We start from the raw sequence: 13,513 nt of genomic DNA, 5'->3' as shown, positions 1-13,513 counted from the left end.
ATATATATATATATATATATATATAATGCTATAACTGATAATTCAGCAACAGCCAAAAAATTATCTAAACAGCTCTGGTGTTAAGATCTACTCTCAAATGAGATAAGTGGAGATACTTAAAACCACATAACACAGTACAATTATTTACAGCACTTTGATTTGATAACTATCAATTCCCTTCATACTGATCCAATTTTAATTTGCTGCTCATCCTCTGAAGTTCAAATGGATAATGTGAATTTAAATCAGCGTATAAAAAAAAAGATCGATTTCAATAACATTATGCTAATTTGGTTCAAATGCCCCTTTCATGGAGAAAAGGTTAATGAAGAGGAATAATAAGCTGTATTGTCCTTATGATTTTATGCCATCTATAATTCCATTGCTGATGAGGGTTTGAACTCTTTTGTTTGCAGCTGGGATATGAAAGGTGTCCTTCAGGTTCACCTGACTGAAATAGCTAAAATCCTGAACTAAGAATTTTATTTAGAATTAATATACTATTAAAACTGTGCAATGACCAGTTAATTCAAAACACAATAAATGTATGTGTGTGTGTAATACACACACACACACACACACACACAAGCAGGTGTGCACAGCGGTATGACTAAAGTCTGCTGGGCTAGCAAGCAATGCAAATTGAATTTTTCTTGGAAATAAACTTTGGCTAGGTCTGTTTTCCCGAAATGCAAATAAAAGAAAATGCAGCACTGCATAACAATAGATCAGTGGTTAGGATATATATTATTATCCTAACCATTGAGACACTATTAGTAAGGTTCTATTATTTGAGTAAAATTTGTATGCAATTTGAATTTGAATCAATCATTTGGATTAAACATGATGTTTGTTGTGGTGGTCAGTAACTTAATAAATTTCAGTTTCACATGATGGTAATATTTCTCAGCAAATGTTGAAATGCAAGGGAAGGATTATTCCATTGCAACAAAGCTACATCTCCCAGCTGTGCAGCGTGTTATTGCAATTTATTGTGAGACTAATTACATGGGATCATTACACTCACAACAGCAATCAGAACTCTCTCCCAAAAGTAAAAGACATTAAAATCTTTATACATTCGGTAGCGTGGTAAAGGAAGGAGGGAAATGAAAAGAACTATTTGTACTCAGCTATTTGACACTGGTAAGGAATTATGAGAGATGGTATGATAGAAAGAAAAAAATATCAAGAATAGGTCTTAAAGGGGTCATATGATGCAATTTACATTTTTCTCTTTGAGGTGTTACAAGCTCTTAAAGTTGCAAAGGCTAGAATTCATCCAAGCCCCCCTGGAACGTCTCATTCTAACACACCCCCACATCTCTACATCACTATGTGGGAAGATTTGCATAATGCCGCCCAGATGTTCACACAAAGAAAGAAGGCATAACTTTTGTTCTAGATGTAGTATTGTTGTTGCCGCCGCCACATGTCGTATAGACACTGTGTTTCACCGTGAAAGTGAAACTACTGTTTGGCTTTCCAAAAGAGTTTGATATCTGCTATCTATACATCAACTTGCAGTGTGGATTGCTGGGTATGGCTTTCACTGTGGACAAAGCGGAATCCAGCCCGAGGTCGTCACATGTGGTTGCCGCAAGCCCAACAGATGCTCCTTCGTAGAATCCGCTGGCCGCGCCGTTCTCAAGCCAGCCTCCGCTCACTCAAGGCTGCGGTGTGTGACGTTGTTTCGTTGAAAGAGCAAAACTACTTTGTTTGGCCTTCCAAAAGAGGACACTAATAGAAATCATGTTTATATCACGTTTATAATGGGTTTCATGTTTATGTCTCATTGCTCCAGCCAGACAGGGGATCACAATATGTTAAGGGGAGTAACATTTTCGTCACATGCTTGAGGTATTCTGCCAATCACAACGCACTGGATAGCTGGCCAATCAGAGCACACCTCGCTTTTCAGACTGATGAGCTTTGTAAAAATCGACAGGTTTCAGAAGGCGGGGCATAGAGGAGAAACAATAATGTACAGTATGTGGAAAATAATGTGTTTTTTTAACCTTAAACTGCATAAACACATTTCATTACACCAAATAGTGTTCTTTTTAGCTGCATCATATGACCCCTTTAAGTCTATTAACTAAAACTTAGACAAAGCAGGCTTGACTTTTAGGAGAAATAAAAATAAATAAATAAATAAAATCTGACCTTCTGATTTTGGTTCACATGGTTTACAAAATAGTCTTTTGCCTCAGTACAAATGAGGATAGTTTGACTTTTATCTGCTTAAGTTGTGTACAATAAGAGGAACAAGAGGAAGTACAACACCCTTCCTCATATCCTTTTGAGAATTCTTTAGGCAATTGTTGGGAATAGACAGGAAAACTTTGGGACACAGAAGAGGTAGTGGCATTAAGCCTTACCTAAAAGAAATGGGATTATTAAATATTTATCTTAATGTTATTTACATAACTGAAATGCTTACATGTTTAAGTGAGCATTTAATACTGTAGCTACAAGCTGTACAGGCCCACATGAAAAATGGATAGTGAGAAGCAGTCATTAATCAGGTCAACTCCCTAAGAAACATATCATCATTTCATCATTAAAAACAAAACAAAAAACTGATATACTGTATATTACCTTAAGACACTGATTTCATTATTTGATTTGAACAGAAGCGGGGCTCCTCCTTTATTCCAGCAACCAGAACATTCTGTTCCAGAAAAAAAAACATCTTATCAGAAGAGTTGTACAGCTTCCAGGATTTCCTTGGCTGAAGAACACTTCAGGCCGTTGCATCGTACCAGTCAAAACCACTCTCTCAAAAACATTCTGCCATAGTTCATCTGGAGTGCTTTTAAAGTCGAGGCCAAAACTTTTTCATAATGTGTTCTAAGAATGCTTTAACTTCTAAATCTACGACACTGGCCTAAGACTTGAAGAAGGAACATGAAGGCGGCAATGTTTCAGGGATTGACACCATGTTGAGTCATGACAAAACCTCAGCTATTCATTCATGACATGATTTCATGGCCTGCAGCACAAGCATCTGATGAAGTTTTAAATCCATCCATTGCTTTATTCCACTGCATCTGACCGTCATCCTTCCCTTTTGTGTCATATCCTGAATCTTCTCTAATCCCATATTTGCCAGAGCACAGCCACCTGTTCAGCTCCCTGTGCTTCTTGTCTGGCTAATTTGTGGCCAGTCACTGGTGAGCAATTGATGTGCCCCCTTAACGCAGAGCAACAGAGGGGGTGAATGGCGCTCATTATGACTAGCTCTAAATACCCTCTAATATGAAGGATGGTGCTGGGCTTCAGTATACTGAAAAACCTCAGTTCAAATAGTATACAGCAAAAGAGAGAGAGAGAGAGAAAACAGGATAAAAGCAATGCATTTCTGCTTTTTCTCATAAACTGCATCTTAAAAAGTACAAATATGTACTGATTTTGGAGATTCACAAGTCCTAAAGTCGCAAGATGTTTTAAACAACAATGAAAGAGAAAAAGGAAAATGAGAGACCACTTTGAATATGTGCCTTAGGCCCTGTCAGTTTGCAGAGCTCCAGTGTTCTGATAAGATAAGAGGATGACCCTGTTACTTACTTTTTTCAGAACAAAGATCATCAATGTGACACGTATTCACCCAGCTCACTCTGACTGGCACTTTAGTCACACAACACTCCTTTACTCACTGCCACTGAACAATGTAGTGCTCTCCACAAATGCACACACTTGCAGAGGCAGAAAATTACCAGGGCAAGTCAGAATCAAATTATCCAATCTATTTCCCAGCACTGGCTCAGGAAAATCATAAGTGGGTCAGAAACTTTGATAGAGTGAACTATTTCTCTTGACCCCATGTTCTGAAACTTGCTAAGTTGTGTAATAAAAATAATGTAATTATAATGCAAATAAAAATAGTAATGATTAGAATTTACTAAAATAACTCTTCCTTACTCTCTGTCTCTCTATATAATTTACAAATTTGATACATAATAAAATATTGTATTTATGTGCATTTATCAAATTAGTATATTAATAAAATACAAAATAAAAATAAAAAAGAAGAAGAAGAGTCAAAAACATTTTGAGGGAAAAAATATTTAAATAGGTGTACTATACTAAACTACATATTGACACATCCTGTACTAATATGCTGATTTGGTGCTCAATGAGGATGAGTCAAAAATTATATATATATATAATGGTTCATGGTTCATGTGAATCCTCTCCCATCAGCATGGCGTTTTTTTTATTTTTATCAACACCAACCACCCAAGTGCTAACACAGAGAGAGTTTGTTTGATTTGACAGGGCACCAAATCTCCCAGCACCGATTAGGCCTCATACTGAAGCAATGAGGAGGGCAGGAAGATAACAAGGCAGAAGCTAATTACAGCACCACATTCACTCAGCCTGACACAATCAGATTACTGAGAAGTATGTGGCATTTTTCATAACTTTGGGTTTCAAAAAGTTGCACAATGAGAGTTCTTATGAATAACATGTGTTTGACTAGACCTCCAACTGGTTTACAGAACTCCAACTGTACATATTAATAATCTGCAGACGCTATTATCACACATCCACAGTGAACACCAATCATGCGGCTGAAATGGTTTCATCATGTTTACCAATGCCACATAGTTTCCGAAAAAATATGTGTGACCACATAGTGATCAGTGTCAAGAAGCTATTCATTTTAACTACAACTTAATGAAAGAAATTGAGAATTAGTGGCTGTTCAGTATCAACACTGTTGGGTTATGCAGGGAGCATTCACAAAGGTTTAATTTTCTAACCTAAGTAAGGGTTGTGTGCTCAGTGAAAGGTCACAGAAATTCCGTAATTCAATATATATGCTTGGCTATATTAAATACTTAAAAACGTCTTCACTAATACAGTGGGATACGTTGAAAGATGACTTGTAAGGTAATTTAAGGTGGCCCCAACTATCTTAAAGGTTTATAAATCGGCCAAATTATAGTTCATTTTATCAGTTGCTTTATGTTATATGGATAACTCTTCCATTCCTGTACCATTTTAAGTCATGGATAACCTCATAACAATTCACCAGAACAAGCATTCAGAGTAAGTCTACTTTACTCTAAGACCACATACATTACTGCTATAATAACCCACAATCTCTGGTTCTGAAAAAAAGCATTAAATACGGCATGTGAGACTGAAACTCAATTTGTTGTGCTTGTGGTGTTCAGTCAAGGAATGTATTTTGATAGTCTGATAAATTATCAAACTATAAGCCTGAAGCTGGCTGCCAAGGTCAGGATAGATGATCAGAATCAGAATCAGAAAGAGCTTTATTGCCAAGTATGCTTGCGTATTCAAGGAATTTGTTTTAGTGACATACGCTTCCAGTACAAAGAGACAACAACACAGAACACACAAACAAAAAATATATATATATATATATATATATTTCTATATATATATATATTTAGGCAAATAAATAAGTGTATAAACAATTGTGCTATAAATGATAATGGAATAGGATTGAATAAGATGCAGGGATGTACTAGGATGGAGGGGTAACAAATAAATATAAGGATATTGCACTTTTTTTTTTTTGCATAAGCATAAGTGGGGAACCTTTAACTGTTCATGAGGTAGATTGCCTGGGGGAAGAAATTGTTCTTGTGTCTTACTGTTCAGGTATTTGCGGCTCTGAGGCGCCGGCCAGATGGCAAAAGTTCAAAGATGGGGTGACTTGGATGTGAGGGATCCAGAGTAATTTTCTGAGCCATTTTCCTCACTCTGGATCTTTACAGTTCTTGAAGGGTGGGCAGGGGAGCACCAATAATCCTTTCGGCAGTCCGAACAGTTCTCTGTAGTCTTCTGATGTCTGATTTTGTTGCTGAACCAAACCAGACAGTTATTGAGGTACACAGTACAGACTCAATGACGGCTGAGTAGAACTGTTTCAGCAGCTCCTGTGGCAGGTTAAACTTCCTCAGCTGGCGAAGGAAGTACAACCTTTGTTGGGCCTTTTTCACAATGGAGTCAATGTGAATGTCCCACTTCAGGTCCTGAGAGATAGTGGTGCCCAGGAACCTGAATGACTCCACTGCAGCCACAGTGCTGTTCATGATGGTGAGTGGGGAAAGTGCAGGGGGGTTTCTCCTAAAGTCCACAGTCATCTCCACTGTTTTGAGCATGTTCCGCTCCAGGTTGTTAAGACTGCACCAGACAGCCAGCTGCTCAACCTCTTGTCTGTAAGCAGACTCATCACCGTCCTGGATGAGGCCGATGACTGTAGTGTCGTCTGCAAACTTCAGGAGCTTTAGAGGTGCAGTCGTTGGTGTACAGGGTGAAGAGCAGAGGGGAGAGAACACATCCCTGAGGGGCACCAGTGTTGATGGAGCAGCTGTTTGACATGAATTTCCCCAGTCTCACTAACTGTTGCCTATCTGTCAGAAAGCTGGTGATCCACTGACAGATAGAGCTAGGAACATAGAGCTGAGTTTGGTCTGGAGGGTTGTTGGGATGATGGTGTTGAAAGCCGAACTTCAGCGCGGGATGATAAGATCATCTTGTTCCTCCTCTTAATGTCCTGACCAGTACATACCAACAGCATAAACTGAGGAGATGAAGACAAAAGGTTCATTACTCCACAAACAAAACAGTCCAAATTCAGAAAATAATTGGTTTCTTTCACTGAATATGTTCCTGCTGTTTCTTTCTGAGTCGTTCAAGCATACCAGAATTTTGGGTAAATAGTGCACAGGAAGCAAAAGAAAGTGTTTGAAATCCTATTTAAAAAAAAAACCCTGATGTAAGATTATTAAAAGATTAGCCTAACCCAGTTTCATCTGAACGCTCTCTTTGTTTTTCCATGTGTCCCGCAAAAACAAATAGTCTAGCTTTAAGAAAGAATCATGAAATATGCACTGACACATGCCACTGATTTTCAAACTGTAATTGTAGAAATAATGCTAAATTCAAAGTTTAGTTTGTATTTGCCTTTTCCTAGATCCAGCAGAACAGATGGAGAATACCAGCCATGTGGAAGATAAAATCTGCTGACTGACTTTGACTAACATACACGCAGTTGTAAAGAGTAAAAATGTAGAAAACACTTACCATTAGGCTCGAAACACTCCTCCAGGCATGTACGTAAACAATAGCCCATTTTGCTACAGTAACGTTACGTTGTTTCGTGTGTGCTTGTGTTCCAAAATTCGTTTACTTTGACGTAAGGAACGGGATAGCGGGAATTAGTGTAAACGTCTTTCTTTACCATCAGTTTTCTATTTCAGTTCAGCAATGTCATGTTGGAGTAACAGTTTGTAATAGGCTAAACTGTAGGCCTACAAGGCCTTATCTCTGCTCTCAGCCTACAGGAAGTTGTCAACATTTCTTATCTGTTATTAATAACTGCTGCTTGAAAATCAACGCAAAGCTGTGTCTTCACAGTTCGAGTTCTGTTTTGTTTTTATGATGTCATAGCATCATAAAATGACAGAGCATGACTTAAGTTGTTTATGCTGGGGAGAATCAGAATTTTTAGCAAATCTTCACTTAAATTTCGACAGCCTTGGATGGGAGTCCAGCATGTGAGACACATTTGAAATAATGGTACTTAGGTTTCTCAGAATATTCACTAAAACGTCCATTGTGTGTAACAACAAGTGAGATATTGATTTTGTTAAATCAACCATGAATCATTACTGTAAATTGCACTGAATAAAGCCTCAAAATAAAACATGAATGATGATAGATAGATTTACAGTAGCCTATAGGCTAAATGTGGCATGGAGAACACTGAGATAATAGTGCACTCTTGTGGACATTGGAAGTGGGCACACTCAAATTAAGAGCTAAATTAAATTGCTCTCTGTGCAAAGCCAAAAGTCAAGCACCATTCGGTTTAATTTCCTTGATATTCTTTGTTTTTAAATTATCACACACGTACAGTACACAGAGCAATAAATCAGCAATAGTGAAAATGCCCATAAGAAAATAGATTTTAAACTCAGAATTTAAAACTCTGGACTTAAAAGAAGGACACAACACACAAGAAAAAAAGTCTTTCCATTTTGTCTGATTCACTGTGGTCATGCGATTTCTAAACAGGTCCGCTACACTACATCATCTACTTCCTTAGCCACTCAGGGAAAGAAAATAAAACCAGTGCATGTTCGAGTGTGGCTTCATCCATCATCCACCTTTCTAGGCTGTCTATAAAAGTAGACAAAGAAACGATAAACGACCACACGATCAAAATTAAACATTTATTTCTACATAAAGCACAAGGGAATAATATTCTGACCTAACTCCATTACAAAGCTTTTGAATAAATAAAAAAATATGACAGATGAAAACAAATTTTTACAGTGATAGTAAAAATTACCAATTCTTGAAGATAATTTTTCCTTTCCACAAACTATGAAAATATATTAATATTCATGATTTTTAATCCACATGACCAATCACATGGATTCAAAGAAAAATCTTTTTGTATAAATCAATTATTGTAGCTTATGCCAAATACATAATTGTGACACAGTTTAGAAATGTATGCAACCTCCAGATATTCTTAGGTTTTCACACGACCCACGATTAATATTACATTTCACATGGTCACCTCATTTCCGATACTGCTGAAGATCACTGTATATGTCTGACTGGACTCCAGAAAGCTCCTGTGAAATCATTATGAAAATAAATAAATAAATAAAATCTTGTTGTATTTATAATAAAAACTACTTTATTTTTATTTTTGTGTTACATTAAACACACAGCTGATAATGCTCATTTTACCTGATAAGGTGATTCCATTTCAATTGTCTTTGTCTTTATCGATGGCTGGTGAGTTTTTGCTCTACCTTAAACATCAGAAAAAATGTTTTCATTTTGACTGGAACAGCTGTAATTCCATACTGATTTCTCTTACAAACAGACATACCTGACCCACAGTATCTGGCATGTGTATGTAAACTGCCTCTTCTTTTCTGATGGGAAAAGAAACAATAGACTGAGAGAGCAATGAGGAGTGTGAGGATGATGTCACAAGTGATGATCCCAAAAGCTACTCCAGTGTCCAACTGGTAACATGAAGTGCAGTCTGAGAATCAGAAAAATACATGGGTACATTCATTGTAATATGACAAAATAAAAAAGTAAGAAAAAAAATCAACAACTGAATTTCAGATATCTAGAGAATCATTACCTTGATTCCCCTCAACAAAGTCAGCTGATGAAAGTGAGAACAGAAGAGAGCGAAGATCAGTTTTTATAATAACGTGTCCTCAAGGCAATTAACAGAACTGAAAATGCCATTTCCTCTTGATTTCTTGCATTAATCACTGAGTTAATATATAAATCCTCAAACAAAACACATGCACAAATAATTCTGTAATTCAATTTTTCACAACCCCATTAAACCTATAATGATTTATATGTATATTTATATTTATACCGGCTGGAATCCTTGGCAGGTTTTTCCAGAAATAAAACTCTAGTCATGAAATACTATTACAGACATTATACAATATATGTATATACTTAATATAAATTAATTAATGTAAATTAAAGTATATAATACAGAAAATATAACACCACTCATACAGTGGCGTGTAATTTAAAGAATTAAATCATGTTATGCTTTCTCTACATAGTTATTGAATTAACATCTATTATCTTGTTGATTGTCATGCTGAAAATGATGCCAAAATCGGTTTAATTTCATTTGTGAAGAATATATATATATATATATATATATATATATATATATATATATATATATATATATATATTTTGAAGTTCATTTAATCTTTAAATCTTATGAGTATGTGAAAGTTTGCAAAATGCACTCACCGAGTAGTCCGTTCATGGGGACCATCAGGTATAGAATCTTTCTCATAATGAGTGCAGGTTTTGGAAGAGAATTGCTCAGGGTTTGGTGCAGCCCTAACTTTAAATAAGTCTTTACTGGCCGTGAGCTAAAACCCCTTGAATTTGACACTGAATGATATGGAAATTGCCTGCATGTGAAAAATCACACCGTATGTGCTGATGACTTATCACCATCCATCAAAATAGAACCAAAGAATACTGGGGAGGAGCTACACGTGCTGATGTGCTATCCCTCGCTCTCTCTCTCTAACACACGCACGCACACACGCGCACACACACACACACACACACACACACACTTAACCTAGTTCAGTATCTCATTTGTTTACATTTTATCCTGTCACTGTTAAAATACTTCTAGGTTTAAAGTACAAAATTTAATTGAAAACTAAATCATACAGTGAGCATACAGTTCATTTACATGACTTGCAGCTGAAAATACATGTGTTTTCGTATGTCCTTCTCAGTAAATGTGTAGTTTCACTTCTCAGTAAGTTAGATATGGGAGCAAGAGGCTAGTGATGAGAGGGACCTGGGTAATAATGTGGTTAAAAGTCTCACAGCACAGGATGTGTCTACTAAAGCCATCTGATAACCTCAAACAGGTACCAAGCAAAATATATCCTGTTCCACTTACAATATCATTTTATTAAAAAAAAGGATGTTGGTTTTTACATCAGTTAAACAGCAGTGTGTAGTGCAGTTTCACCTGAAGACCTGCCTCATTTAGTAGACAGATAAATTGATGAGGAACTGTTAGGTTATTTCCTAAAAGCTCAATCGGACAGATAAATGACCTTTGCCTTATAGTACCTTAAAGCACATGAGATTTTTTAAAGATTATCCTGCATAGTTACATAACTTTAAATTTGTAAAAAAAAAATTTTTTTTAAATGTTTGTGATGTTTATATTTATGCATTGAGTGTATTTAAAACAATTTGTAGATTTTAAATACATCAATGGAGGGGTATACTATTTTATTGTTTACTGCACAAATATTGAATCCACATTTTTGCAAGCAAACAGGCAATATTTTGTTAAAGCAATTCAATTGTTAAGTTCTCCAACATAATATCTATAAGCGCAAATAAATGTAGAAATGTATGTGATGAAAATTGGCTTGTAAAGACAATTTCTGTTTCCTCTTTTCTTTTTTTCAGTGGAAGAGTCACAGTCTTGTGCTGGACACGGGAATTTCTGGGAGATTCCAGGTCACAATCGTTTATTACTTTTCATATTTATAACAATACTCAAAAAAAAGAACACGTTAATGTAAAAGATTTCCAAAGTTTTCACTTACCAACTTAAATGTATTTTGTAAATATAAACAAACTTTGATTTTGATGGCTGCAACAGACTCCAAAAAAGTTGGGATAGAGGGTAAATAAAAGTGAAAAGGTTATTGATTATCCACATTAAACTGTTTTGAAGGTGAGGGTGTCATGTTTGGATATAATAGGAGCATCTCAGTCTTTGCAAGCAAAGCGGGATTATGGATCATCACTTTGTGCCAAATTTCATGAGAGAAGTGTCAAACAAATCAGAAATCATATTTCTCTAAGAAAAATTGCAAAGAATTTAGGTCTTTCACCAACTACCATGAATAATATTGTGAAAGATTCAGGGAATTCGGAGAAATCTCAGTCTGTGTAGGGCAAGGCAGGAAATCTCAGTTGCATGTCCTTGACCCTTAAGCACCTCAGATGACATTGCATATGAATCCGTCATGCTGCGGTGTTTTATATAGCCACATGGGCTCAGGATTACTCAGGAGAAAAAAAATGCCATCACTTTACACATCAATAAATGCAACTTGAATCTGTTACTCTAGGAGAAAACTATATCTATCAATTCTATGCAGTGATGCAGTGTGGTTCTCTGGGCCAGAGCTCATCTCAGATAGTCAGAAACACAGTGGGAATGTGTGCTATGGGCAGACAAGTCCACATTTCAACTTGTTTCTGGGAAAAATGGATGTCGACTTCTCAGTCCCAAAGTCCAAAGGGACCATCATCAGATGCAAAAGCAAACATCTGTCATGGTTTCAGCAGAGAAAACAGCATGGGTGACTGGCATAGGTGTGAAGGTACCATTGGAATTGTACAGAGACATATACTTCCATCAAGATTATATCTTTCATGGGAAGTCCATGGTTATTTGATCAAGACAATGCCAGGTCTCGTTGTGCCTGTGTGACAACAGTATGGATTTGTAGTATGTTCTGCTGAGCATCTGAAGTCTTGTATCAAGCTAGATTGGATGAAAATTGTTCTTGAAAAACTTTAACAGTTAGTATCCTTAATTCCCAAACAGTTAAACATTATAATTAAAGGAAAATTGATGTGAGTGTTAAACATGCCTCTGTCCAAACATATATATACATATATATACATTATATATATATATATATATACATTATATATATACATATATATACATTATATATATATATATATATACATTATATATATATATATATATATATATATATATATATATATATATATATATATATATATATATATATATATATATATATCAGTGGTGGACTGGGACAGTAAATCAGGCCGGGAATTTGACTCCACCCCGGGCCACCTCTGTTGCTGCAGTAACCACCACCCAATTCATGTGTCCACCAGACTGCTAAACTCTTTGGCTCTTTCAGTTGTTTGAATTGGGTTATACTTAAAAAATTAATCAAAATCCTTAGACTGTGGACGGGCAAAATAATCAAATGAAGTATCAAGGCATTTACTGTCTCTATCATCTTTCCCTTAATCCCCCTCTCTCTCACTCTGCACATTGAGTTTCTATGCAATATGAAATAAGCACTTTCAATAATCTATATTAATTATGCAGCCATCAATTGTATATCCCAATGATCACAGTCCTACTACTGATGACCTTATAAATCATAAAAGCACATATTTTTCTAAGAGTATAGCCAGCATGTTTAGTTTTGCTTATACTGTAGCTTCAACTTTACCTGAAGGTTCCTGCACTGACTCAAAAGCTGAACTGTCCAGCCCCTCTTGTTCAACAGCAGGAGTACTAGCAGCACTAGTGCTACTGTTGCTTCCTTCGTCACCTTCAAAATAAATAAGCATTGTACACTAGAAATGGAAAAATAAAAAATTCTGGTCAATTTTGGCACTAAAAAAATGCTGTATGCCATATGTAAAACAGTGTGCTAGTTTGAACTTCCATCATTATATACATTTGTAATATTATTATTTTTTTTTAATAGATTTTATCTATTGTAAGTCGCTTTGAATGAAAGCGTCTGTCTGCCAAATGATAATAGGGTGGAACAGTTCAACTTTCAACCGTTGTATGTGCTATGTTTATGGAAAAACTATACTTTCAAAATATATATATTTGATTATATTATTAAGAATATTCTAACTACAAGCAACAGCACAAATAAATACAATAGAGTAAAGATACAAATAAAATAAACTGACTTTCATGGTTTTTTAGGTAGGTCTTTAGGGAGTTTTTAGGTACAGAAATTGAATAAAGTAATCAGAATGAGCTTTATTGCCAGGTATGTTTACACATACGAGGAATTTGTTTTCGTGATGGAAGCTCCACAGTACAACAGAACACGTAATAAAAGAATAAAAAATACAAGTAGATAAGGAATGCCAATGTAAAACAGCATTGCAT

The 13,513-nt window shown here is 35.9% G+C and overlaps 1 protein-coding gene across 1 annotated transcript; it reads right to left on the bottom strand.

Annotated features, from left to right (window-relative positions):
• Positions 1–8,240: 8,240 nt before the first annotated feature.
• LOC132103062 (TYRO protein tyrosine kinase-binding protein-like) lies at positions 8,241–10,535 on the bottom strand. Its single transcript, XM_059507871.1, has 5 exons — positions 9,805–10,535; positions 9,158–9,181; positions 8,894–9,052; positions 8,749–8,813; positions 8,241–8,630 (listed from the first exon to the last, which is right to left on the bottom strand). The coding sequence occupies exons 1-5, from the start codon at positions 9,848–9,850 to the stop codon at positions 8,574–8,576; spliced, it is 351 nt and encodes a 116-aa protein (XP_059363854.1). The 5' UTR covers positions 9,851–10,535; the 3' UTR covers positions 8,241–8,573.
• Positions 10,536–13,513: the final 2,978 nt, after the last annotated feature.

Source organism: Carassius carassius, chromosome 24, assembly GCF_963082965.1.
Source record: "Carassius carassius chromosome 24, fCarCar2.1, whole genome shotgun sequence".
Classification (NCBI taxonomy): Eukaryota; Metazoa; Chordata; class Actinopteri; order Cypriniformes; family Cyprinidae; genus Carassius; species Carassius carassius.
Note: the sequence above shows the minus strand (reverse complement) of the source record. Positions and strands in the feature narration are given on the sequence as shown.